This window comes from Rattus norvegicus, chromosome 19 (assembly GCF_036323735.1).
Source record: "Rattus norvegicus strain BN/NHsdMcwi chromosome 19, GRCr8, whole genome shotgun sequence".
In the NCBI taxonomy this organism is placed as follows: Eukaryota; Metazoa; Chordata; class Mammalia; order Rodentia; family Muridae; genus Rattus; species Rattus norvegicus.
In genome coordinates, this window is record NC_086037.1 from 62,112,382 (window position 1) to 62,138,506 (window position 26,125).

General features: G+C 48.8%; 1 protein-coding gene across 2 annotated transcripts in view; it reads left to right on the plus strand.

Annotated features, from left to right (window-relative positions):
* Positions 1-4,218: 4,218 nt before the first annotated feature.
* Gan (gigaxonin) overlaps positions 4,219-26,125 on the plus strand; it is a 57,280-nt gene continuing 35,373 nt past the window's right edge. The window contains exon 1 of one of the 2 annotated variants that reach the window (NM_001414939.1): positions 4,219-4,546. In NM_001414939.1, the coding sequence (NP_001401868.1) occupies positions 4,380-4,546 (167 nt within the window). In that variant the 5' untranslated portion in view covers positions 4,219-4,379. The remainder of the gene's footprint in view (positions 4,547-26,125) is intronic. The other variant, XM_039097774.2, reaches the window with a different exon arrangement.

Consider the following 26,125-nt stretch of genomic DNA (forward strand, 5'->3'; position numbering starts at 1 on the left):
CACTTAGGCTCTCCAGAAAGAGCTATCTATGGATTTGGACAAATGACAGATTCACCCAATAAAATGTCTGAAGACAGCCTTAAAATGAATCAGAAGAGACTGTCTCGACCAAACGAGTCTTTGTAAAGAGCCAGCTTTTGAGACTGGAAAAGCTTACAGGGTTGGAAGGGAGGAATCTGACCTTGGTCCTCTCTACCCTCACTCGGTCTCATGACTGACCTTGATGGAGCCTTTGACTCATCTGAATTTCAATCTTCTCTTCAATAAAAATGAGCCCATCCAACCCCAGATTTTTCAACCTCCCGATTATTTGTGTTACAGTATTTATTGTCTTGTGCTAACAGTTACTTTAAAATAAAAGCCCAAACTCCCAAGGGGATACTTCTCTTGAGAGCTCAGTTTTCAACAGAAGAAAGCTTTTAATTTTTTTTTTTTTTGCAATAGAAATTGTTCTTTTCTCAACTGTAAACATGATACATGGTCAGTGAAGAAATAAAGTACAGGGAAGTGCACAGACTAAAGACCTACTTAGTAACCCATGTCTGTCCTCGGCACTCCACCTGGTATGAGTTTGTGGAGGGGGAATGGACAAGTAGCCAAAGCCTTAAAAAGTGTATAAAGTCACTGTTACTAGTATCTTGTAAATGGTCTTTGGGGAAGGGCGGGGAGGGAAGGAAGAAGAGGGAAGGAGAGAGAGACAGAGAGACAGAGAAAGGAAGGCTGTGAGTTGTGTTGTCAACAGAGACTGAAACCGGCCAGGCAGTATGGGATCTCTCTCAGATCGAGTGTTTCACAATAACTGCTATCTGATACCTATGGAATGCTGGGAAACAAAAACACCGTATACACAACTTCAATGATCATAATTAATATCAAGGACAGATCAGTTTGAGCAACATCAAGAATGGCTGCAAAGCATTCCAAGACACAGCCAGGACTGACTGCTCTTCTACAGAGACAGGGAGTTGTTCCTCTGAACCCCAGAACTCCTCCTACCCCATTAGCAACAGGCTGAATACTTTGGGGACACCTGAACTCAATCGGACACATTTTACCGTGAGCCTAGCATCCGTAGGACCAACTCCTTCCAAAGGGAGCCGATGGTTTTCTGATGATCTCTGAGATGGGATTAAAGTCAGATCTTGGCTGCAGAGCCATGAAATTTTTTTCCCCTTCCGTGGAATGAGTTGCTACCACTTAATGACATATGGCAATCAGCTGGCCTGGAGGGGATGTGTTCTTCAGCTCAGCATCCTACATCACTCTACCTGATTTGCTAAGTAATGCATGCAGTGGGAGCATCTGCTAGGCGCCAGGCATCCCAGGAAACACAGGTGCATCCAACACCTACCCTTCCTTACCCTTGCTGACAAACCCAGAGGAGGAAGAAAGTGCAGCACTAAAGCTCACACACCAGGAGCTCAGAACAGCTGGGATGGGGAGTTGACTCAATGTTGCAACTGTCCAACATACACAAAGCCCTGAGCTGGATCCCAGCACCATAGTAAATTAATAAAATACAGTGAGATGAATACAGCACTTGCCTACCTTGTCCTCAAAGGCAGGACAAGGAGGAGGCTTATAGTCACGTTGGAGCTGAGTTTCAAGAATGACTCAGAATTCAGAAAGCAGAGTGAGTGATGGGGACGACTGGAAACAGTGGAGGTGCTGTTGTGTCCTGTTGTGCAGGTGCACCTTTCCAGTCGGTAACCACCTTCCTCCCGACTGATTAACGACTGGTTGGGAGCCTCTGCCCAACTCATGCCATCCCTTTCCAAGGGAAACACTGCAAGTTCATCTCTACCAGGAAGAGTCTGCCTGATCTATACTCACTCCTAGTTGCTTCTGTGGAGATAACCCTCCCTGCTCCCATCCTCAGATAACTGACCAGCATCCTGTTATCAGAGCTGTTTATTTTGGAACCTCTGCCATTTGAAGAGTAGACCACCATTACGATCAACTAATATGCTCGTGTCAAATACCTGCATTGGGTAGAGCTCTCCTAGTCATATACAGCATGGGAGGGCTAGGGAGGAGGGGTAACTGTGCAAGCATCTGAGGATGCCAGAGGTTGACACCGGGTGTCTCCTCAGTCACTTTTCTATATTCCTTTTGAAACAGGATCCTTAGGATTCTGATTCTGGCTAAACTGGCTGGCCACCAAGTTGTTCTTGCCCATCACCCAGTCCCTTCTCCAACCCCAGCTAGGATCACAAGTGCACCCTGCTGCGCCTGGCTTTTTCCATGGGTGCTAGATAGAGTTCAGGTCCTCACGGTTGCACGGCAAGCACTCTAAAGACCGAATCATTCCCCCTACTCACATACTCCACTTTTGACAACAGCACAATTGAGAGAAAAATACACGAGAACAAAAAAATACAACCCAGGAAACATTTATTTAATATTCACACTTAGAGATAAAGTAAAAAACCATCCACCATCCATCCAACCCTAAGTGAGTAGCACTGTGTACCAAGTACTTGGCATCTGGAAATCAGGCCAGCCTACAATATACATGGAAGTTAGCTAGTCGTATGGATAAAAAAGTGTCTTAAAGAACAATGTTCAAAAGACAGCAACTGCTTACACGAAAGAGTGCTGACTGAACCCATAAGCACTATGCCAGGTTTAAGGAGAAGACATCTGCATTATCTTATTATATTTTCTCAATAGGCACAAACACAGAAGCTAATATGCCAACAACGCAGCTCACTACAGGCCTTACTAATTAGTAACTCACAGTCCCTTGTTAGCTCTACTCCACTCTGCTTTCCTAGACCTTAGTTTTGACACAGAGTATACACTTGACGGGGGTGGGGGGTAGGGGGAATTTCTGGCTGAGAACTCAGAGTTCTGCCTGCCTCTGCCTCCCGAGTGCAGGGATTAAAGGCATGTGCCACTTCCTTGCCTAAAACCTGTTTGCTAAACCTCCTGGCTTAGATTCTAGATATTTTTATCACTGCACCCATAGATACTGAGCTGTATGTGAAACGGAACTAGAAACGTGTCAATCTTCTACTAGTAACTTCCTGGTCTCTTGTCCTGAGAATACAGTTTATACTCTGATCTCTACCAGTGACTCCAAGGTCTTGCTGTTGCTAGGGTGAAAAGTCAAGACTTCCTTGGGACCTTTGGACTAAAAGAGGCTGTGCTGATGTACTGAAAACGCCATCCTGCCTTACCTTGAATGCTGTCCTAATCCTTGGTCTTCATGAAACCTAATTTTCTATAGGTTTGAGCACCTAATGTTTGCATAAAATGGTAGCTACTTCCTCCATTTCCAAGCACTTTCAGCAACTTCCGAGGACACTTCGAACAATAAGAGGCTTCCCCCTGCAGAGTGAGCACACCCAGAGTTGCTTACTATCCCAGCCTTGATCTGCCTCTGTGGGAAGCCTTGCCCCCGCCATTAGAACATCTGGCTTTTGGGGTTGGGGATTTAGCTCAGTGGTAGAACGCTTGCCTAGGAAGCGCAAGGCCCTGGGTTCGGTCCCCAGCTCCGAAAAAAAGAACCAAAAAAAAAAAAAAAAAAAAAAAAGGACATCTGGCTTTTATACTCCAGCCTTTCAGACTTTATCTTTCCTAAATGGTAGGGATGACAACCATGCAATTAACTGGACCCCCTCTCTTCCCCTACTGTAGTCCTGTGCGGGGGCGGGTGAGGGTCATCTACCACAGAGCCCTTTCATCCAGGCCACCATCTAATCTGAGCACCGATCTGCTTTAAACACCCCGATGTTAGTAATGTCCGCAACACCTTACCCCTACAGCGGTATTTAAAACCCTGGCTCCCAATCGCAGACCCTGCAAGAGGAAAACAACTTCCTTGCCACAGCCTTGCAAAACTGAACTGCCTAGTCTCTCGCTTCACCCACGACATCTTCAGCGAATGCTTCTGGCGGACTCCACGCTCTGCCCGGGAATAATGGACGTGAACGTAGCGAGGCGTAACTCCCGCGAAAGGAATAAGTCTTCGGCTTCACTCTGCGTCTCATCCCCGTCCACACTCAGTACTCGATCACCGAAACTAGGAATTCGATCCCGCCGAACCGCTAAAAACCTTCTTCCCGCACCAAGTCTAGAACGCTGGGCGCGCCCGGAGCTCACAGCCCAACCCTTCTGATTGGCTGCTGCGAAGTAGGGCGGGGCGCGGGGCGTCGCGGGAAGATGACGCAACGCCACAATTCCTTAAAGGCGCCGGCCGCACGCGCTGCCGATGGCGCAGGCGCGTTGTTGAACTTCCAGCTCTGACTCCAGAGCTTCACTCAGTCCGGGCGGGAGGACGCGCGGAGTGGCCGGCGGGGACGCGCGCGGGATTCGGGCAAGCGGGCGGGCGGGCGGGCGGGCGGGTCGGTGGCGGCGGAGGAGCGGGAGGCGCGATGGCCGAGGGCAGCGCTGTGTCCGACCCTCAGCACGCCGCGCGCCTGCTGCGGGCGCTCAGCTCGTTCCGGGAGGAGGCGCGTTTCTGCGACGCGCACCTGGTCCTCGACGGCGAGGAGATCCCGGTGCAGAAGAACATCCTGGCGGCGGCCAGCCCGTACATCAGGTGAGCGGGCACCGCCGCCCATCGCCTCCGCATCCCTCCCTCTCTGGCCTGGCCGCTTGCGGCTCCCGTGGCTCTGCCTCCGCGCCCCTCCGGCGCCCAAGGGCCTCTCCCGGAGATCCCCTTCCCCACCGAGATCTCCCGGACCCCGGACCCCCGGGATGTGCCCAAAAGCTCCAAAACACGGTGTACAGGCCGTCCTGGACCCGCACCCGGGAGCAGGGCGGGGCTGCTTTGGGAAGAGCCGCCCCTTCGCCCCGACAGGCCCCGCCCGGCCCGCGGAGCCCCGCAGAAGTTTACCTCCGACTCACCGCACAGTGAGCCCGCCCGGTTTTGCGCCGGGAAGCCAAAACAAACACCGGCGGCATAGGCAGGAAACCCTGTAAGATGTCGGTGGGAAGCCCCCACCCACAAAGCCCAACTGTCACTTCCCCACTCCCTTGTTATAAACAGGTTAAACTGTTGCGAATTTGTGAAGACCCACTGTCATTCTTTGGATACACTTATGGTCGAGGACCCAGAGATTGTAACCACCAAGGGGGCACTATAAAACTTCAGCGACACAAATCTTAGCCCAGTTTACTAGGTTAATGAAAAGGTTGAGACCTAGCTTATAGCATCTTATCAGAATTTGCGAGGAGGGCTCCTGTCTTTTCTTTAGCAACTTTCCTTCAGGCAAACTGGGTTGCTCTTTTAATATCGGGGGGGGGGGGGAGGGGGACTAAAAGCTGGAGAAAGTGCCCAGTAAGCTGGTTAAATATAGACTAATGGTAGACAATGTCACTAGAATTGGCAAGCCAGAAAATGGAAAACTCTGTCTATGCCGTTCTTAGAGCTCTGTCCCTGCAGAACTCGACACATAAGCTGTACTTAATCTTTGCTTTTGGAGACCTTCGAAGTCAGAAGCAATCCAAGTGCCCTTGAAACTTCTGGCTTCTATCCTAGTCTTACCTTATAACATTGGGCTCTTTGTGGACTTGGGGGGTCAGGTGTCTTTGTTAATAGGAAATTTAGATCACCAACAGGACAGCTCATAGCTGGCAGTTCAGAGGTTAGGACAATCAATCAAATTGAATTTCCAGGCCAGACCTTTCCAGTATCCAGAGTAATCGCTGTTTGGGAAATGCTTGGGAATACTACAATGAATGCTGTATTGTTACAAATGCTTAAATGGCACTTGGCTCGAAAGTTGCACATCCTGAAACACTTGCTGTCTCCATCTGCAGTAAACCTTGTATCTCTGTGAGCCACAGTGTAAAGTCAGTGGGCCAAAGAGTTTTGTTTCTTGCTGGGACCTTCACAGAGAACTGGTGCCTGGTGCCAGAGTAAATGTGTTGAATGAATGATCACCTTCCTTTCCAGTGGACCTCAGAGGTTTGGCCCTGTTGTATTTCCATGTTAACTGATTGAGAAGAGCTGGGTGTTTGGAGATCTGCTTATGTTTCAGCTCTTACCTGTCTAGCTGTGGGTTGTTGGGGATGACTTAGTCTGGCCTCCTGCTCATCAAATATGACAAATGAGGGGCACAGTGTTGTTTTGTGTCATTTAATCTCCGAGACATCTACAAAGAAATGTGTAATGAGTTTCAGACACTCTACAGCTTTCCATGCAAGTCTGTCCACTAGTTAGCATGATCTCCTTTGATCCATGTCTGTCAGTTTCCAAGTAGAAACATCTCAGAGGATGTTACCAACTTAGATGTTGAGACTCCTGGTGCCAGTGGCTGAACTAGCAGTGGACTCCCAAGTTTATTACTCATAGTGTCCTGCTCCCACTGTCCTAGATGACAATTGGTTGAATTTGGCTGTACTTGGGATAAAACCAACACTTGATGGCTTATAGTATTTTATTATTTAAATCAGTAGTCTCATTTGTGGGTCAAATGACCCTTTACCAGGGGTTGCCTAAGACCATAAAAAATACCAAATTTACATTGAGATTCATAATGGCGGCAAAATTAGAGTTGTAAATAGCAATGAAAACAATTTTTGTGGTTGGGGGATTCATCACACCATGAGGAACTGAATTAAAGAATTGCAGCTTGGAAACCACTGACTTAAATGCTTGTCAACATGGCCATGGACTGAGCCATTTTGGTTTTGATTTTTAACCAGTTTTTACAATTGGTAGGGAAGATAATGTTAGTATTTTATCAATAAGCTGAATTTTCTTTATTGATAGATTCAGCGTGACTATTGAAATTCTAGAACATTTCTGTGATATTTTTAGATTATCAATTTCAAGGGTATTCCAAAGTAATCTGAATTACTACTTAAAAGCAAAGGTTAATTTTTTCGTTTTTATTTATTTTTAGAATATTTTTATTTTTGGATAATTTCATACACGCAATGTATCTTGATAAAATTTTGGATTTATTTATTTTTGTTTTATGTGTATGGCTGTTTAGCCTGCATGTGTGTCTTTGCACCACGTGTGTGAAGTACCTGCAGAGGCCAGAGAGGCTGTTGAATCCTCTAGAGTTACAGATGATCTTAAGCTGCCATGTGGGTGCTGGGAACTGAACTTGTGTTCCCTGGAAGAGCAGCCAGTGCTCATAACTACTGAGCCATCTCTCCAGTCCCCAGTTTAATAACTTTTGACAGCAGTGCTATTGGACTTTTAAAATGTAGATTTGTTGAAATGGCATTGAAACAAAATGAATTAGGTCTGTGATGTTCTTAATTTATAAATCTAAAAGTATGCGTTTGTTCCATGCTCTTAGCCTGGGTAGAGCCAGTGTCACAGGAGGTCTAACTGTAGTTTAGGAAGCCTTCCCAACTTTATCACTCTAGGGAATAGGACGACACGATCAACATCTTTTCTACTGACTATTCAAAGGTCTCGCGGTATAACTTACTGGTTTAGTCTTTTCTTGGGCTTTCTAGTGTTTGTCCTCTCAATAAATAGCCAATTTCAAGCATGCCATGTTTAAAAAAAGGATTTTCAGTAAAAAGGGGGAAAGCAGGAAAATTCAGTTTCGGCAACAAATCCTTCATAAGCAGCTGAAGGAGGTCTGATGTTGAACCCATGTGTTCTAAAGTTTGAATGCCACGGTGCTCAGGGGAGATGGGCAGATCCTCCCATGATCTGTCACTCCCTCCGCTCTGCAAATGGAAGGCTGCCTTCCCCACAGACTGCTTTCCCAGGCCCACAGCTTGTTGGGGAAACTAGACCTCAGTGCAGCTTCGAGCCTTAGAGATGGCAAGACTCTGCTGGTGGGTATGATGCTCCTCATCTTTCCTTTCTCAGCAGCTCGGACTCCCCCAGGGGATGGCTCCTTGACGTGTAAGACATTGCTTTGGAGCACTGCACAGGCTACCTCGCTTTCCGTCCAAGGCCTTTTGTATCTAACCCAGTCCTGTTAATACAATGGGAAGCGCTGCCCTCCCTCTCAGGCAGTTCTTGGGGGTGATTCAGAGATTTGAGAATCAATCTGTGCTTGTGAAGTGACATCAAAGTGGCTCTGCTCAGGTTCCTGGTCCTGTGTAGACTTTGCAGGGTTTAAACATTTCTGGGACCTGTGATGATACTGTTTGCCATTCAGTCTTGGACAGTAAAGAGTTCCCCAAGATTTTATTTTTAATCCTTTGGTGAGTCAGCCGGCAATGGAAATGGCTTTGCTGTTTGTTTTCGGGTTGGTCCAGTGAAAGTGCAGCGAGATGCTCGCCTTGCCTTGCCTTGCCCTGCAGGACTTGGTTGAGTGTTCTTTATGAGTGCAGCCGGCAGCATTGTGTCATAAGGAGCATTTGTCTCACACTGTGAACTTGGGGACATTCCAGGCCTAAGTATTGACAATCCTGTTTTACCATTTAAATCTTAGAATTGACTCATGGGTGGTGTGGAGAAAAATCCTGAAGGAGGCTAACATGAGCTCTATTGGAGAGCCAAGTTCTTAGTAGCATAGACCTTGTTAGCATCCATTTCAGGGATATCAGAAAGTTCAATGCCACTGGGATTTAAGTATTATCTAATGTTGTTCACTGCATACAGAGCATGTTGTTAGCTCCAAAGCCCTTTCTCTTGAGTCACTTACACAAGTAACGAAGTAGACTTTGGCCCCTCTTGGCTCCTGTGATACGGAAGCCGAGCCACTCCCTCAGGTAGCTACGCCCACACAGGTCCTTGCTATGAACCAGACGCTTTGCCGAGTGCTGTTCTCCGAACAGTCTTTTGCTTTCCTTGATATTTTCATCTTTTCCCTGTGCTTTGAGTTTGTAGCAGCTCCTGAATGATCCCTGTCAGGGTTCTGAGGAACCAGGGTTGTCTCCTGCAGTTTTTAGGATTCTTCCAGTATCCCAGGTTCTGAGGCTCTGTCTGAATCTGCATTACTCTGAGGCTCATGGTACCCATGTCTTGTCAGGATCTTGCAGTGATGGGAATGAAATTGAGCCTACATCCTCCAATGGATCTGGGTCGTTTGTTTGTGTCTGCCTACTATAAGACTTTCTTTCCTAGGAGCTGCTCGAAAGAGCACATCTGTCCCGAAGGTCCCAGAGTCAGGTCTTTTAAAATGCGCAGCAGCAGGTAAAGGCACTTGCTGCCAAACCTGGTGACCTGAGTCTGATCTCTAGGACCTAGGCATGATAGGACCAAAGAGAGCCCTGACTCCTGATACACGTCCTCTGCTATGCAGACAAAAGCGTGCACACATTTTAAATGAACACATTTAACTTTTAAAAATCCAGTGGTCTTTCTTCACCTTGTTTGGTTAAACCAAATGTGTGAGTTTTTCAAAAGGAAAATTCAAAAGAAAAAAGTCGTGATCCCCTTTGGGTCCCTTTCAGATCACCAGAGTGCTCTGGTCTAGCCTTCTATGGAAAGTAAGCATTTCTCAACTGGTGCTGTCTTTTAGGTTTCACTCCCTCAGCTTAAACGTACTTGTTTGTGTACAGCGGTGAATGCCACAGTAGTCCTGAATGCCCTGATTAGAGAGGAAGGTTTCAAATGCAGAAACAAATCAATATGGTTCTTGTTAGCCTGCTGCCGGGACAGAGGGGCAGTGTTGTCCAGAGTCCCGGTATTATTTAGAGTCTGGTGGTGAAGCTCAGCGGTGATTGGCGCTGCCGTCTGATTGCTCCATCTCCTTCTCCCTCCTGACTCCTTCGGCTCTTACTTATATTTTGGGTTTTCCCATCAGTCTCCTTCATCCTTTTTACAGTAATTCTCATTTTATAGTTAGGATTCAAGTGAAGTACTTTTCCACATAGGAACTCTGAAGCCTTAGGAGTCAAAACCACATTATCTATTGTGCAGAGTGCTAATCAGTTGATCTTATGCTGTCAAAGAGGGACCTGCAAGCTCTTTACAGTCCATAAAGAAAACATAATTAAGACAAATAAGGAGGCATTTGGCTTGAGTAGCAGGCAGCAAGTCTCAGGGAGCTGCCTCATCTTTCCAGGGAGAAAGGCTATCATTTTGTGTACTGAAGCTATAATATAAGTGAATAATATGCAAGTTAGGATTCTAGGTTGAGGGCGGAGATGTGGGGGCGTGGGGTGTGACAAATGGCAGGCTCAGGTTACAGCCGTGAACTTCAGTGATTCCCATGGTTCTGTGCCTCCTAGGTGGTAGGAAGCCTGAAAGGAAAGGGTGAAAAGCTCAGGTGAACAGAGCAGGCCTAGCAGACGAGAGAGGCTGCACATCGCCCAGCACAGCTCTTGGCCCTCTTGCTTGCAGAACAGAGTTGGGTTGACTCCAAAGCCAGAGTGACCAAGCCACATGATGATGGGCTGATGTTTGCCTCACATCGCCCGTGGGAGTCAGTGACAAAAGTCCAACATTGTCACAGAGTGACTGTAGGAAAGATACTGGCTAAAAATCTGAAATCTCCCTGGCCTTATGTCATATGGGTCAGAGTTAAATGTAGACACAATTTAAAATATATATAGAACTGCAAAGTCCATGCAGTTTTGAGAGTCCTATCCCCAAGATATCTCATGTATATGAAAATGTAAATCTGGAAGATTAACTTCTGGTCTGAGGGAAGGAAATGCAGACTCATTTCTCAATCTCCATACTCCTTTGGAGAAAAAGGATTAATGCTTGCTCTGGTTAAAGATGCTAGAAAACAGAATACAGAATACATAGGTGAAGCATTTGCCCGGTCAATATATGGTATGTAAAGCCTCCATGAGAAAGAAGGAAGGACGGACGGACGGACAGATGGACGAACTGACGGCAAATGAGCAAGCAAGCTCCAAGGGCTGGAGAGGTGGTGCAGTGGGTACAAGTGTTTGCTGTGCAAGCTTGAGGACCTGGCTTTAGATTCCTTAGTATCCATGTAAAATCTGGGTATGGCAACACGTCTGTAACCCCAGTGCTGGAGTTAGTGGAGGCAGTGGATGCCCAGAGCTGACTGGCAAGCCACTCTAGCTGAAATGGTGGACTATAGGTTCACTGTAAGATGCTCTCTCTCATAAAACCCAAGGTGAAGACTAATCGAAGACATGTAAAGGAAGAAGGAGGCGCCTGAGTGGACCTCTCCTTCACAAACCCCTATGCACCACAGAGGTGCACAGGACACAAACACACTCAGTTCACAGAGCCTTGTTGGGCGGTGTGCAGCCTAAGTGGAGGATAGATAGGCTGGTTTTAACATCTCTGCTGGATTAAGAAGCACCAAGGGGAGCCATCTTTTGTTTCCCTGGAGCTGCGTGCTGATGGAGGCTGTCTCTCCACTGTGCCCTTTTTACTCTGGTTCTTCTCTACCCGGAAGCATTGCCCTGCCATTTTAGGAACAACTTGAAAGAGGAGTCAGTGCTGACAAACTCACACACCTTGAAATGTGTTTTTCAGTTGTTAGCATTTGCCGTGAGCACCTGCTCTGAAAATTGAACACTGTTCTGTGGGGCTCAAGGTATCCCCAAACTTCTGTGGTTTGATTGTTTGTTGGCCAGTCTCTGCACTTGGTCCCTCATCTTGAGGACATGAGGTTGGGTGTGCCTCTCTTCTGACCCATGGAGAATGACAGATGAGGCCAGAGGTTTAACAGTGGGGTTTCAAACAACAGTGAGAATCCCGAGAGGAGTTGCTGATACTTGTGTCTGCCCTGTCTTCTGTAGGCTGGGGTCCAGCTTCATCTTCAGAGACAGAGTCTGAGGCTGCAGGGGCCCCTGGCTTCTACTTTGTAGTAAAGGGAGCATCCCTGTACTCCAGCTTTTCCTTCCGGGGAGTTGGGTTAGGACTGTTTGATGTCGTTTTTAAAGATCCCACCTCCTCCCTCCCTCCCCAGACGCCCCCTTCTCTGTGTGTGTATGTGCATGTGCACACATCTTTCGGAGCCCGTGGAGCTGGGTTACAGGTGATTGTGAGCCACCCAACTTGGTATTAGTAACAACTTAGAACTGTCCTCTGCAAGAATAACTAGCATTCTTAACACTGAACCATTTTCCAGCCCCTACTTATCTGCCTTTAGGCAGGATCTCGGCTATAGAGCCCAGAATAGCCTCAAGTTTAGTGCTTTGGCCGACATGTCTCAGGTGTCAGGATTACAGGTGTGCACCACACCCTCCTGGTGTGGATTCTTTGTCCTCCAGCAGCATCTTCCAGACCTCTCTTTGGTGTGTGGTTCATCAAACTTACAGCACTTGCTAGTGGCAGGGAGGTGTAAAATGCTGTCTGTCCCCTCCTGCAGTGGCACCCAGGAGCAAGAAGTCAATGCTTCCTTCTGGCTCCTATAGGAGCCAGGGTTCCGGGGACAGTGTTTACCACCATTTATGGTCAGCATTGTTCACAAGTGTGTCACATGTGCCTTCGCACATGTGCTGATGGGGAGGAGTGCTGCCTGAAGTGTCTCCAGTGCCCTGTATCTGGTACAGCTAACAGGGGGCCTCGACGGGATCTGCATCAGTTGTTCAGGGGGCTGAAAATAGCGCTAGACCACCGTCAGCAGGTACATTCAGGAGTAATCCCAAGTCTTGGCAGCTACAGCGTGCTGGTCCCTGCTCTCCCAGGGCACACAGGGTCGCCCTTCCTGCCATTTGACTGGGTATTCACTGCCCTCCAGCAACAGGGTCAAAGCTACGATTGGGTACCTGGAACTCTAGGCTGGCTCTACTTTTCTACCTCTGTGGAGCTAGTGAAAGAATAAACACATCTGAGACTTTAAACTCTCTTGGGTGTTCACTTTTTTCATAGTGTGGTCCCAGCGTCTAGCAGAGGGGTTAAGGTCAGGAATGACAGAGGAAACTTCTGTTTACTGATGGACACTTCTGAAATCTCGTTGCAAACAGTGACAGTCTCTGTGAGGCCTCCGGTACAACCGAAGCACCCATCCCTATGTGGCAAGAAAGACCGACTGGTGTGCTGCCGCTGGCTTGCTAACCTTTTCTTTTGTGTTTGTATGCAGCCCTGCCCTGAGCCAGGCAGGCAGCGTTCCAGGGCCTGTGAAGTCCCCACTGGGAAGCCACAGTACACAGTCTGTAGGCAGAGGGGGAGGGAGTGTGTGCTTTGGGGATGCTTCGAGGAACTTGTTCTGTTAGAAGTACCTGTGAGGGAGGAGACATCTAAACTGAAGAGCAGGGGGCAGTGGTGCTGGGTCAGAACCAGCAGTTGGGACAGGGTATCTGCAGAGCAGTGCAGAGCAGAGCAGAGGGCCACCATGCCCGTGGTCCCAGAGGCATGCCGGTGGCACGCTGCCCCTAGATAAGGTGATGCTTCCCTGTCTTAGGAAGTGGCAGAGTAAAGGCGGGAACAAAAGAGCACATTCATGATATCATTGAGCTCATGTAGAGCTGATGGGTTGTGAATGGCACTGGCAGCTTCTTGGAAAAACAGTCTATAGTCTTGTTTATACACCTCTCTCAAGGTCACTTGAGAACAGGTTAGAGGAGTCTGGGCAGGAGCCCTTGATGAGGCTATTGTAGTTTTTCTGATGGAACGTAGGGTACCCTGGACTAGGGCTGGGCGGTAGATGGAACAAGGGGGCTGAATTGGTGATCTCTGCATTGGGGCTTGGTGGAGAAGAAAAGGAGGCACCAAAGTGGTCCCCTACCTCACTGATGATGTCTTCATTTCCACCCATGGAAAGTGCTCACATCACTGATGCTGGATGAGGTTAGGACCCTCTACAGGACTGCCGCAGAGGGTAGAACCTCCTGATGTGAAACAAAGGCTGTGTTTAACCTCCTAGCTGTAGGAGGTCGAAGGACTTCTCCTGGGATCTCAAGTGAAGAAAGCCGTGTGTGAGCAAGGTGTGGAGAGAAGGGAGATGGGTCTGTGGGGGTGTTCATGTAGAACAGGTCTGTGGCCGTGCAGGACAGGAGGGTGCATAAAGAGGGAAGGGAGGCAGAGTGTTCTAGAAGACCAGGTCTCATTGGCTTAGGTTCTTATTCAGTCTTAAGCTGTTGTCAGTACAGAGTGTCTACTGGAATGTGGTGTCTTCTTGTGACCTGGCAAGGGGGAGAATGGAGTTCTCAGCCCATGGCAAGGGGGAGGCCCTAGGTATGGCTGATGTCAGGCTTGAGGAGAAATCAGCTGGCTCCTATTTCAGTGCAGGGTTGGGGGACCTAGACTTAAGACAGAATGGGGAGAGCATAGCTATCGAGGCCAGTAGATAGCCATCCATCGGAGCCTCGCCCTAGTGCATATGTGGCTCCTGACTGACCTGTGGCTGCTTGTGCCTTTCTGGACCCCCTGATACTTTCAGGAGGGTAAATTCATGTCCATTCTTCAAGACCTGCTTCAGATGGCTCAGAGAGCAAAGTGCTTGCTGTGGGAGCACTGGGAAGGTGGAGACGCATGGCTACCAGAGCTCCCTGGCCAGTCCCTGTTACTGAGCTGGCAGGCTCCAGGCTCAGTGAGGTTCCTCATCCCTCAAAACAAGGCAGAGAGTGACAAAACCCCGGCCTCTGCCCTACACATGCATGAGTGCGTGTGGGCACGCATGCGTGCATGCACACATGTGCCTGCTTCAATTACCCCTCTGTCGACAACTTTTTTTTCAGCACTGTCAAATCATTTCCTCCCTCACACAGGCCCCTTCCATGTGTGGCAGAGTGCTCCAGTTTGCCCTCCATCAGTCCTGGGTCCAGCAGAGGGAACAGACAGTGGGCTGGCTGCTTTGAAAGCCCATGATTTTGTATTTCCAGACCTGAGGTGCTAGAGGCATAAGTGGGCCATGCATGTATGAGAGGTAGGTAGGTGTGACCTATCAGTGCTGGTGCTGGCCTCAAGATGCTGTGTGTACCACCCTGGAAGATGAAACTTTCGGCCAAAACCTTTCGCTCCAAGGCTGAGTATATAGGTGTGGAAGGAAGACAGAGTAGCCATCATACCACAAAGAGTAACTGATGGGGGTGGGGAGGGCTGAGGTGCTGTTCAACAACATGGTCAGCTCTGGTGCCAAGAGGCCATGGAGAAGAGACCAAACTGTATTCAGAAGCAGTAGCAGCAGTGAGAGAGCCACTGTCCCGGCAGGGCTGGGGATTTAGTGGAGAAGCATTCATTCCCTTGACAACACTTTGGAAAGCCATGCGCAGCCTCAAGTTGTTTGGAGACAGTTATAGCAGCGGGTTATAAATTAAGGAGCTGCCAGAGCAAAGAGGTGGCTCGGAGCTGGAGCACAGTGCTGCCAAGTGGAAGCTGGTCCTGGAGCCCCCTCCAAGTGTGTGAGGGACTAACTTCTGTTGCTCCTACTCAGGCAACGCAGACAGCCCTTAAAGCTCACATAGCGCTCTGGTTTGAACTTCTCTGAAAGGATGAACTCATGGAACTTCTGCTGTCCCCTGTGTTTATTCAGGAGGCTTGCTGTGTTTGAAAGGCCATAAATCCCCGCTCCTTCTCTTTCGCCTCTCCTGCTCCCCGCCCCCTTCTCCTCTTCCTCTTCCTCCTCCTCACTGCTCCATTTGGAAGGAGAAAATGGAGAGCAAGAGAAATTCGAACCTGCTGCTAGGATGTGGAGTGTCTGTGATATTTAGTGCCATTTATATACTGGAGCAAAGAAGAACCCAGGGAACTCTTTGTGAGGGAGGGAGGGAACAGTTAGCCCACATCCCTCCCTCCCAACCCCCATTCCATTTCTCTGTCTGCTATACAAACACAAGTAAGAAAGACTTCGTAGATGAGCCAGGAGCAGCCTGAGACCCTGGTACCTGTCTTCAGCCTCTTGGCCTTCAGAACTACAAAAAAGAAATGTAATATACACAGTAGCCAAGGCAAAGAGCTATACTTCTGGCATAACCTTTTGCATGAGGTCTCAAGGTCATTGAAGGAGCCACTTTTCAATGACATCTTGAGAAATAATTCTCAAGGAGAAAAATCTGGAAGTGTTAGCATGTCTCGTCATGACTGCGTCTCTCGCCTGTGTTTTCAGAAGACTGGGGTGTAACCAAAGCCAGCCTCTGGCTTGCTTCATTCTAGAAGAATTCGCTTCAGAAGTTGCTGGCTCACCATTGGCCTTTGAGCTCATCTTGAAATCTAGCATGCATTTTCCAGACTTGTCTTTGAAAATGTAAATGTTACTGACTGACTAGGAAATTACAAAAACTGTACTTAAATTTAGAAAATGTATTTCCCATGTGTAAAAAGAAGATGTTATGAGAGTTGAGCTCAGTTTATTTCTGGTCGTGAGTGGTGAGCTGGTGTGATCCTGTAGTCATGTCTGTGTGCACACTATTTGTGTTCACGCTTTCCCTGGAACTTACTTCATATCAACTCTTCCTGTCTCAATAAAAATGCCCATAGCCGGGGCTGGGGATTTAGCTCAGTGGTAGAGCGCTTACCTAGGAAGCGCAAGGCCCTGGGTTCGGTCCCCAGCTCCGAAAAAAAAGAACCAAAAAAAAAAAAAATGCCCATAGCCACGTGGGGGACAGTGTGTGTGTGTGTGTGTGTGTGTGTGTGTGTGTGTGTATGTTTGTTTGTTTGTTTGAGAGACGGGGTCTCCTACCGTAGCCCATAACGCCCTCTAACTCACAGCAGTCCACCCACTTCATTCTCCTTGCAGGCATGAGCTACCACAGCAAGTTCACATAATTATCGCTTTCCGGGCTGTGTATTGCTGCATCATACAGCATTCTCTCGGTCGATGCTCCCGTTTCCGCTTTCTCACCCTGAATAGTGACCCTGTGATCCCATCAGAAAACCCCGAGCTTCCCTCTGCTCTGTGTCTTGTGGGTATCAGGAACTGACCTTGAGGCCTGTGTTCTCTCTCGGTGGATGGTTGAGCCAAACTCGTTCTTGCTGTCTGATGCCTGACGAGGGAGACTGTGCCGTCTTCTAAGGACAAGGGTGACACAGGGCTCATTTCTAAGAAGACCTGTCATGATTATTTAGCACTTTTGGAAGTGGGTTTGCAAAACCATTATTTTGCCTCTCTAGAAATTTTAAAATCATGACCCCTTTAAGGGTCAGACATGTTAGCTTGGAAGTGTCCTGTAATTTTTCTGTTGTGTATCCTTGCTGTTTGTCCTAACACATTTTGAAGACAAAAAATTCTTCCTTCAAAGGTCTTAAAGAAACAGGCAGCAAGGTAGAATTTGCCACCCTTTCTGTTACAGGGTTAGAGCCTTAAGTTTTGGGGCAGAAACATAAACATGGTGCTCTGTTTATCTGTGTTATGCATGTTCCCATGTGTAGTGCCTCTGCACATGTGTCACATGTATGTAGAGGTCAGAGGTCAGCATTCAGTGTCTTCCTCCATTGTTCTCTCTCTCCCTCCCTTCCTTCCTTCCTTCCTTTCTTCCTTTACTTATTTATCTAAGGCTCGAGTGTGTGCGTGTGTGTGTGCAAGCGATGACCCACGCTGAGACCAGAGGTTGACTTTGGGTATCTGTTGCTCTCCACCTTATCTTTTGGAACAAGGTCTCTGACTGAACTGGAGCCCCTCAATTCAGCTAGACTGGCTTCCAGTGAACCCCAGGGATCCTCCTGTCTCCACCCTTCTAGAGCTAGGATAGCAGCTACTCACCACCCGGAACTCAGCTTTTTACATGGGTTCTGTGGATCCAAACTCCAGTCCTTCTGCTTGTGTGGGAAGCGCATCGCTTCACTGTCACTGGCCTGAGGCTCTCTGTTGACTGTTTTGTGTGAGCCTTACCGTCTTCTACACTCAGTGTGGATGCCGCCAACCCTTCACTTACACGGAACCTGTTCCTTCAAGCTTCTGTTCTGTGTTCTGTCTCCTTTCCTTGTCATGCTAATCTCTGCTGAATCCCTTCCCTACTGGAAAGCATACCTGCCTTCACATTGCCTGACCTCACATGTGCCCCAGCGAGAAGCACAGTGACTGTCCCTCCTGACGGTGTCTGGCCTCCACTTCTTAGCTAAGACTTGAGGAGCCAGCTCTCTTAGTGTAAGTCCCCTGTTGCCTTCACTCTGCAATTAAACGTGCCTTTCATGGCTCCACTGAACCTGTCTGTTCCTTGAAGAGCTGTGGAACGTAATCTCCAGACGCAGTGGAAGCTAATACATTTCTCTTCCTTGGCCTGTTCATCGCTGCCCATCACGTTCTTGACATTTCGCCTCTACGCTCCAGTGACGGCTTTTGTCTTGTTTCCCCCACAGTCGACTTTCTGGCTCTCCTCCTTCCTGTCCCTGTATGTGGTAAGGCATAGAGTTCTGACCTTACTCTGTCCCCTTCCCCTACAGCGGCACTAGCTGTGCCAAGACACCTGCTGCCCTCTCCTCTGCCCCAAGCCAAAGGTCACTTAGCTATACATGGCCACCTTCACCCTGGTAGCCACACTGCTCCTTCCATGTAAACTGTGTGTCAGGCGTCTTCATCTGTTGTTGCCTACGTACTTTTCTTTTTTTCGGAGCTGGGGACCAAACCCAGGGCCTTGCTCTTGCTAGGCAAGTGCTCTACCACTGAGTTAAATCCCCAACCCCGCCTACGTACTTTTTAAGGCAAGATCTCTGCCCTCAAACCCTGGGCTTTCAGGCACACAGAGCCATGTCCGTGTGAGTGGCTCGGGATTTGAACCAGGTCTTCCTACCATAAGAACAAACACTCTTACCCACTGAGCCATCTCCTCAGACCCTTATTTCCCTTCAATTTTTTTACGAATTTATATATACATATAATATTTAGGTATGTATATGACGGAGTGGTACACATGCCACGGCAAGGGAGTGCAGGTCAGGGGACAATTTTGTGGAGATGATTCTCTCCTTCCCCTTCGTATGGGTTCCAGGGTTGGAATCAGGCCATCGGGCTCACAGGACTCTACCCACTGAGCCATCTTGCTGACCCCTTCCATCACCTTTAATATATACCAGGCTCCCCAGGAGAGATCTGAGAGCTGCTGGCAAAGAGGCCCTCTCCCTGCTTTCCTTCAGCATCTAAGTGACGCCAACACAGCCCTTCTGCCCTCTGGTTTCTGGACTCTGTCTCCTCCCCTCCTCCCGGCCGTAACTGCCCACTCAGCCTCCAGCTTCTATTGACCCCAAGCTGTGTCGGGCTCCCACTGGCCTGCCTCCCTCCCCTCACAGTCACCATCTGTCTTCCACCCTGCTGCTGCCAGAGGGAGGTTTCCAGAGTAGAATCAGATAACATTTAAAACTCTAATGTCTTCAGAGACCTAGTTGGCTTGGTGCCAAGGCAGGAAAAATACTCCATAAGCCTGGAGTGCCAGAACATGGGGAAGGGCCAAAAAGAGCCAGCCTCAGAAACTGTAGTGGCCGAGCTACAGGATTGGAGCAGCAGAAGACCATGCTGACTTACAGCTGGGACAAACTGAACAGCCAGCGTGTGTCTGCGAGTGAATGAATGAATGAGCAAATGTATTTACAAATGGGACAGGAGATGCAGTGTGCCGCACAAAACCATCTCAGCTAACGTCCGTAAAGGGAACTGAAATAGAAAGTTCTTGAGGCTAAGCACTCAGGAGGCTGAAACAAGAGCATCATGAGTTCAAAGCCGGGCTAGGCAACCTAAAAGAGACCCCAGTGTGTATGTTGTGGGGGAGACGGGAAGGTAGACAGATGTAGATGGGAGTGACACCATCCTTGACAATGGTAGTAATTGTTGCAGGCAGACCCCAGGTACTGGGTCACTGGGCAAGAGTCTGAGGAAAAAATCAATGGATTTTTATATTTTCCCAAATGATCTTCAACGTGTTAATTACCTTTGAAAGGAAAGCGAGTGGTTGCAGTGGCAAACCCTGTCAGAGCCATTTACCCAACTGACCAGTAGGAGGCAGGTTCTCCCCCATGGATCAGGGGACCTCTGTTTCTGGAGCATCCCCGCCACGCTTCAGCCACAACATAATCATATAAATTAGTCAACTCTGACTTAAAGGATGCTGTCCAAGGTACCTGGGCAGCTCAGCAGTCAGAATCAAGAAGGACAAGGAAAGGGGGCTGGAGAGACAGACCCCTTATTCTCAAGAGCACTTACTGCAGGAGACCCAAGTTCAGTTCCCAGCATTCAGTGGCCAGTAGCTCTGGATCCAGAGGATCTAACACCCTCTTCTAGCCTCTGTGAGTGCCTGCACTGAGGTGGTACACAGAAACCCATGCATGCATACACACACACATACATTCCTGCATACATACATACATACATACATGCACACACACGTGCACACACACATACATATATACATGCAAACACCATGAAAAGATGGTAAGCATCACAGACGAGGGTCCTGTGGTGTTTCCTCAGCATTTCCTATGTGTCATGACTTTGATGCTGGGTGAGAACTAGTTGCTTCCTATGGTGCCCCTCGGCTTGGGCTGAGCGTAGTCTCTGGGTGTGTCAGATCTAAAACTGCATGCCATCAGGGGTGTCCCAACCCTAGCAGACTCAGGTCACAGAGACATCTCCTGGACTACGCAGCTTTCTCTCGGTAACCAGGAAGTAGATCTGGGAGTTGATAGTTACCCACTGTCTTGCTGGTTTCAGCATCCGCCTACAGTCTGTAACACCTTCCCCTGGTATTTATTGGTTTGTCTTTGTGCAGAGCTGGACAGGGATAGTAGTTTACTAAGAGGACCATCCAGAGGAGCAACAGACTCTGAGCAGGCTGCCAAGGAGGGAGCCTGTGGACTGTACCAGTTGACACAAGGGAGTTAAAACACAGACTCCCAGCGTCAACACCACATTTGATCTTGTTGACACTTTGTTTAGAAGTGCTGTTGCCATAGCTGCTAGAGTGGGAAGTAGTGGCTGGCTCGCTGACGTTGTCAGGACCTCACAGGGACAAGGAAGGAGTAGTTGCAGAAGACTGAGCTGAGCAGCCTGTGCTGCTGGGGTCATGGCTGCCTCTCTCTCAGTGGAGTGGCTTGGAGTCATCATCACTGTGAGCGCTCATTACTATGCTTCCTGGGATGCCATGTGTGCTGCCTGCTCCCTCCCTGTCCCAAACAGTCTAGATGTTCCCATAGCATCCTGCGTGTGTGTGTTACACATGTAGTTCACGTATGTGTGTGTGTGTGTGCACGTGCTAGAGGCCAGAGGCAATGCCAGGAATGATCCACTATGGCCCCCACCCTACCTTTTCAGACAGGATCTCTCCATCTGTATTGCCTCTCACAAGGCTCAGGGAATATTGCAGAAGGCCAGAAAGAGCCCAAGAGCTGGACGATTTGGAGGAGTACTGTGGAATGTTCTTGTGGACACTTGTGACCTCACAGCAGCTCTGTACCTGTACAGGACCAGGCTGTCAGCAAGGCCAGAGTAGATGAGAGGGCTTCGCCTAAGCTGAGGAGCTCTTACAGTTGATGTTCCCTGGGGAAAGGGGTGCTGTGCCTTTCAGGGATGCGACCCCTGGTAGCTTGCCTAGGAGCAGACAGCTCCTAGAAAGGTCGTGATGGTAGGAGGAGCATGTATTGTGGGGTCTAGAGGGCTTGGAGGGCGGGTTTGGTCAAGATACATTGTAAAGGAACTGGAGAGAGAGCTCAGCTGATGAGAGCATGAACCACCCTTTCAGAGTACCCAGGGTCAGTTCCCAGTACCCATTCGGCAGCTCACAGCCATCTCTAGTTCTAGGGGATCCTTCACCCTCTTTTGGTCTCTGGGAAATGGTAGGCGAAACACCAATACACTTACATATATTTTCCTTAAGTATTTAATATTTTTAAGACAAAGTCTCTCAGCCCCACCAGTTGGCTGTTACTACCCTCAACCCCCATCACTGGGCACAGAGGCATGACCACACATGGCTTTTGTGTAGGTTCTGGGCCCCAGACCCAGAGTCTCATTCATGCTTCTCTGGTAGATGCTTCACCACAGCTCTTTCCCCAACCCTCTACTAAGTAGTAATGCATGCTGAGTTCCCACAGTCTCTCTTTAGAAAATGTGGCCTCCTTAAGGTAAATTCCATGTTCCTTCAAGTCACTAACTCTCAAAGATAAACATTGATCGTCTCGTGTAGCATCAGAGCAAAGCCAGTGCTATGTTTCCTTCTTGGCAGTGGAGACCAGGCTCCCTGAGGAGAGGGAAAGGTGTCCTGTGCCTGTGCCAGTGTCACAGCCTGGAGAGGATGTTGGGAGAGGTGGGGCCACAGCTGTGGCAGGAGCTGCTTCTGAACCTCTGTGGGACCTGGTGGGCCTCTTAGTTGTCAGGACAGCACCTGAACTAAGGTCAGAGCTCTAGAAACCTTTCGGAGTCTGTATTGCATTATAAGCCTAGGTTTCCCAGCAGGCCCCTGGTGACGGTGACCGGGGACATGGAAGCACAGAAAGATGAGGTATGGCTAGCTGACCCTCAGATGAAAGCTTCTTTCCCAGCCAGCCCTACAGGGCAGCTCCCATGTGAGTGCATCAGCCCAGGGGGTAGCGGAGTGCTTGCACATTGGACTGCAGTGCGCCTGGGCTGCTGTGGAGGACATTGCCTCTGGGCATGCCACACGTGATGGTGAATGCTCTCAGCTGCTCTGCTGGCCACTTGTGCCCTGCCCCAGCAGCTGTGGTCACTTCATTTCAGCCACTGATTCCTCGGGGTCAGAATCTATCGGTTCCCACCCTTGTCACATGCTGAGGCCAAGTTTTTATGTCTCAAATACCAGGAATGTTGGTGTGGGGCAGTGCATTAGTTCTTGTTCTTGCTGCTGTAATGTAAGTCCCTTGCTTAAGGAAAGAAAGGTTTACTCAGGCCCTCTGTTTGCAGTTACTGTCAGTTGTGGCGTTGAAGGCCTGGAGCCTGAGGCAGCTGGTCTTGTGGCATCCACAGTCAGGAAACAAAGCATGCCAGTGCTCAGCTCGCCGCCTTTTATTCAGTGCAGGACCCCAGACCATGGATGGTGCCACCCAGAGGTAGGGTCTTCCACCTCAGTTAACCTAATGTAGATGATTCCTCACAGGCTAGGGGACTGACATCCAATTTTAGATCCCGTGGGGTTGGCTGTGTCATCATCACAGGCAAGGTGCGAACAGTCCATTTTCATGGCAGTTAGGGAAAGCAGGTGCAGTTCATTAGGAGATGAACAATCCTGTGAAGGAAAATAAAAGCAGGGAAGAGACGGTGCGGGTGGGCGTGCAGGCTGCCATCGTGGGTGTTGGGAACACCTAGCATGCAGCTGTGGGGGAGAGGCCCCAGAAGCACTCTGGGCAGCAGGAGTGGGCCAGAGCCATGGTATAGCTTACACTTACTGTGCAATCTAAGGCTGACCTAGTTGGTCTAGGATAAGACCCAGATATCTGATTCTCCATAGTAGCTCTCCAGCAGGTTCTGTGAGGTCAGTCCAGGGACCTACTCATAAAGTCCTTCAGTTGTGACTCACAGGATCTGTGAGAGAAATTGTGGGAAGGAAATAAACACTATGCTTCTTGGGGAAAAACAGTCCGATGGAGGAGTGAAGGGGACAGCACACAGACTGTTGGGACGCCATCCTTTGAAACGCCATTGGTGAACTGCACAGACAGTTCAGTGGTTAAGTATACTTGCTGCCCTTTCACAGGACCTGAATTCATCCTCAACACCCATCCTAGTGACTCACAGCCACCTGCAACTCAGGGGTAGGGGACCCAACACCCTCTTCTGTACCCCACAGACACCCATATATTCATGCACTTAGCCACACACATGCACACACATTCACACATAAGTTTTTTATAAACGTGGCATTCAGAGTCCCACAGCACTTTCTTTCCCTCCTCCCCTTTAACACCACACAGGCAGCTCCTTGGACAGGCCCTGTTGTTCATGGTCAGTCTCCTACTGTGGCTTAAGATTTCCTGTTTCACCTAGAAGTTGTGGAACTGTGTGCGAAGCTGGCCTGGGTCTCTAGTTCCCAGTGCACAGCCCCTCTTGCTTAAGCGTCCTGCTGAGAGCTCTGTCACTCTGTGGTTCTCAAGGTGAATGCTCTTCCCCCATGACTGTGGGAGGAGCTGTGAGGCTAGCTGTTGTGTTCCTACTAGAGACAGTGCCATCTAAAGACTGTGTCAGAGGGTACTGGTATCATCTGTTGATTGAAATGTTAGCAACAAATGATACTACCTCAAGTGGGAACCAAAAAAGATCTTCAGAGGGGGAAAAAGCACAAAACAGATGTTAGGGACTGGAGAGGTAACTCAGTGGTTAAGAGTGTCTGGTTATGGGGTTGGGGATTTAGCTCAGTGGTAGAGCGCTTGCCTAGCAAGCGCAAGGCCCTGGGTTCGATCCCCATCTCTGAAAAAAAGAAGAAAAAAAAAAAAAAGAGTGTCTGGTTATATTCCAGAGAATCTGAGTTAGGTTCCCAACTCCCAAGTCAGGCAACTTGCAACCTGTAACTCCAGTTCCAGGGACTCTAGGGCCCTCTTCTGGCCTCATGTAAATGTGCACAAAATACAACTTTAAAAAATTCAGACATAACTTTAGAAAAACATTTTCTTAGCCAGATCATGTCTTAGGATAATTGTAAGCTCACAGCAGAATGTGGGGCATGTGTTTCATCTAACAAACCTGTGTTGGCATTGCATAGTAACCCAGACCGTGGCTCACGTTGGGCTCCCTCTGGTGGGTGTGTAATTTGTACACTTACACAAATGTGTGAATACATGTGTTTGCTAGTACTGTGTCACACACAGACTCTCACTGCCTTAAACCCTTCCCCTACCTGTGTATGTGTGTGAGTGTGTGTGTGTGTGTGAGTGAGTGTGTGTGTGAGTGTGTGTTTTCTGAACTCTCACAAAAACAGAAAAAGGAATGTGGGGGAGAGAGGGTCATCTGTAAAACAAATTCTCCAAAAGAATAAATGACTAGTTTGCTAATTCGGGGTAAAGAGTGCTGGCACAGGCTGTCCCCGAGCGCCTCATAGCTGCAGAGTCCCAGGTGACGTGAATCATAGTAGCTGTGGGAATCATACCATGAATCACCCCAGACTGCAGCACCTCAACTCCGCAGACATCACCTTTCCCTGTGTTCTGCCTGAGTGTATTTCCTTTATTAGAAATGAGTGTTTGCATCAGCAAAGAAGAAAAGCCCCTTCGTTCCTGCTTGTCACTGTCCTGTCAAACCGTCTTCCATGGCTTTTATATGTGAGTGTTTTGCTTGCATGTGTGTATGTGCACCATGTGTGTACAGAGGTCAGAAGAGGGCATCAGATCAAGTTATTAGAAAGTCCTGCCTAGGTAGCTGATTCTCTCAGCTCTGTTGCACCTGAAGTCATCTGGTGGCCTTTTTTCCTGGCATCCCTTCAATGGTAACTAACAGCTCAGAGTGCTTTACAAATAATAGTTGACCATGGTGTTAGTTACATTTCAATTGCTGGGATTAAACACCCCAAAAAATCAACTTAGAAGAAGGAAAAGTATGCTCATTTCTTCAGTCCATGGTTGCTTATATCTGCTGAGGCTGAACGTCCTAGAAGAACACTTGTCAGAGAAAGCTGAAGAAAGGCTCCTTCACCAACCCATAAAGCTGTGAGTCCACAAATGGGTTGGCTCACCCATGAGGTCAGAGGCCTCGGGATCCAGTCTTCTCCCAAAGGCCCTAGACACTGTTGCAATAGGGACTGTCACTTCATCACTTGAGTCTCGGGAGGCATTTAGAGCATCATTTTTTCCGTCCAAACCTGCTGAGTTTCCTGGTAGGCTCACAGTGGTTGGAAGAATTCTTGCCTTGGGCCTGGGAGCTTAGTAGAGGAGCTTGGATGTGGCTCAGTTGGCAGTGTCAGCCTGATGTGTAGGAAGCCCTGGGAGGCAGCACTACACCTGTGGGTCCAGCACCCCGCAAGTGGAGGCAGGGGGATCACAAGACTATGTTTCTCTTTGAGCGAGTCTGAGGCCAGCTAGAAATCCATGAGCCCTGTCAAGGGAAGCTAGGACACGGACTCACACATGCATAGGCACATGAGCACACGCATGCGTATACACACATAAGAATTTGAACCTGTGGCTGTGTGTCTGTTGTGGAGAAGGGGAAGTGTAGCTGTCTTGGTGAGAGCAGTGTTCCGGTCCCTGAAGGAGTCTGCAGACGCTCGGCCGTGGAGCAGCCTGGGATGAGTCTCTCAGGAGGTTGCAGGAAATTGTGCTCAGACAATGCTGCGGGGGAGCAGGGTTAGGATAGAAGGACAGGTGCGTTTAAAACACGGTTCATCATCGCTTTAAATAAACCATAGTTCTTTCAGCCGTCTGCAACACACACCGCACACCCAGACCTTTGAGCAGCGCACTAAGGTGAGAGAGCTCCCCCCAGCTAAGCACACCTTTAACAGCCTTGTGCTT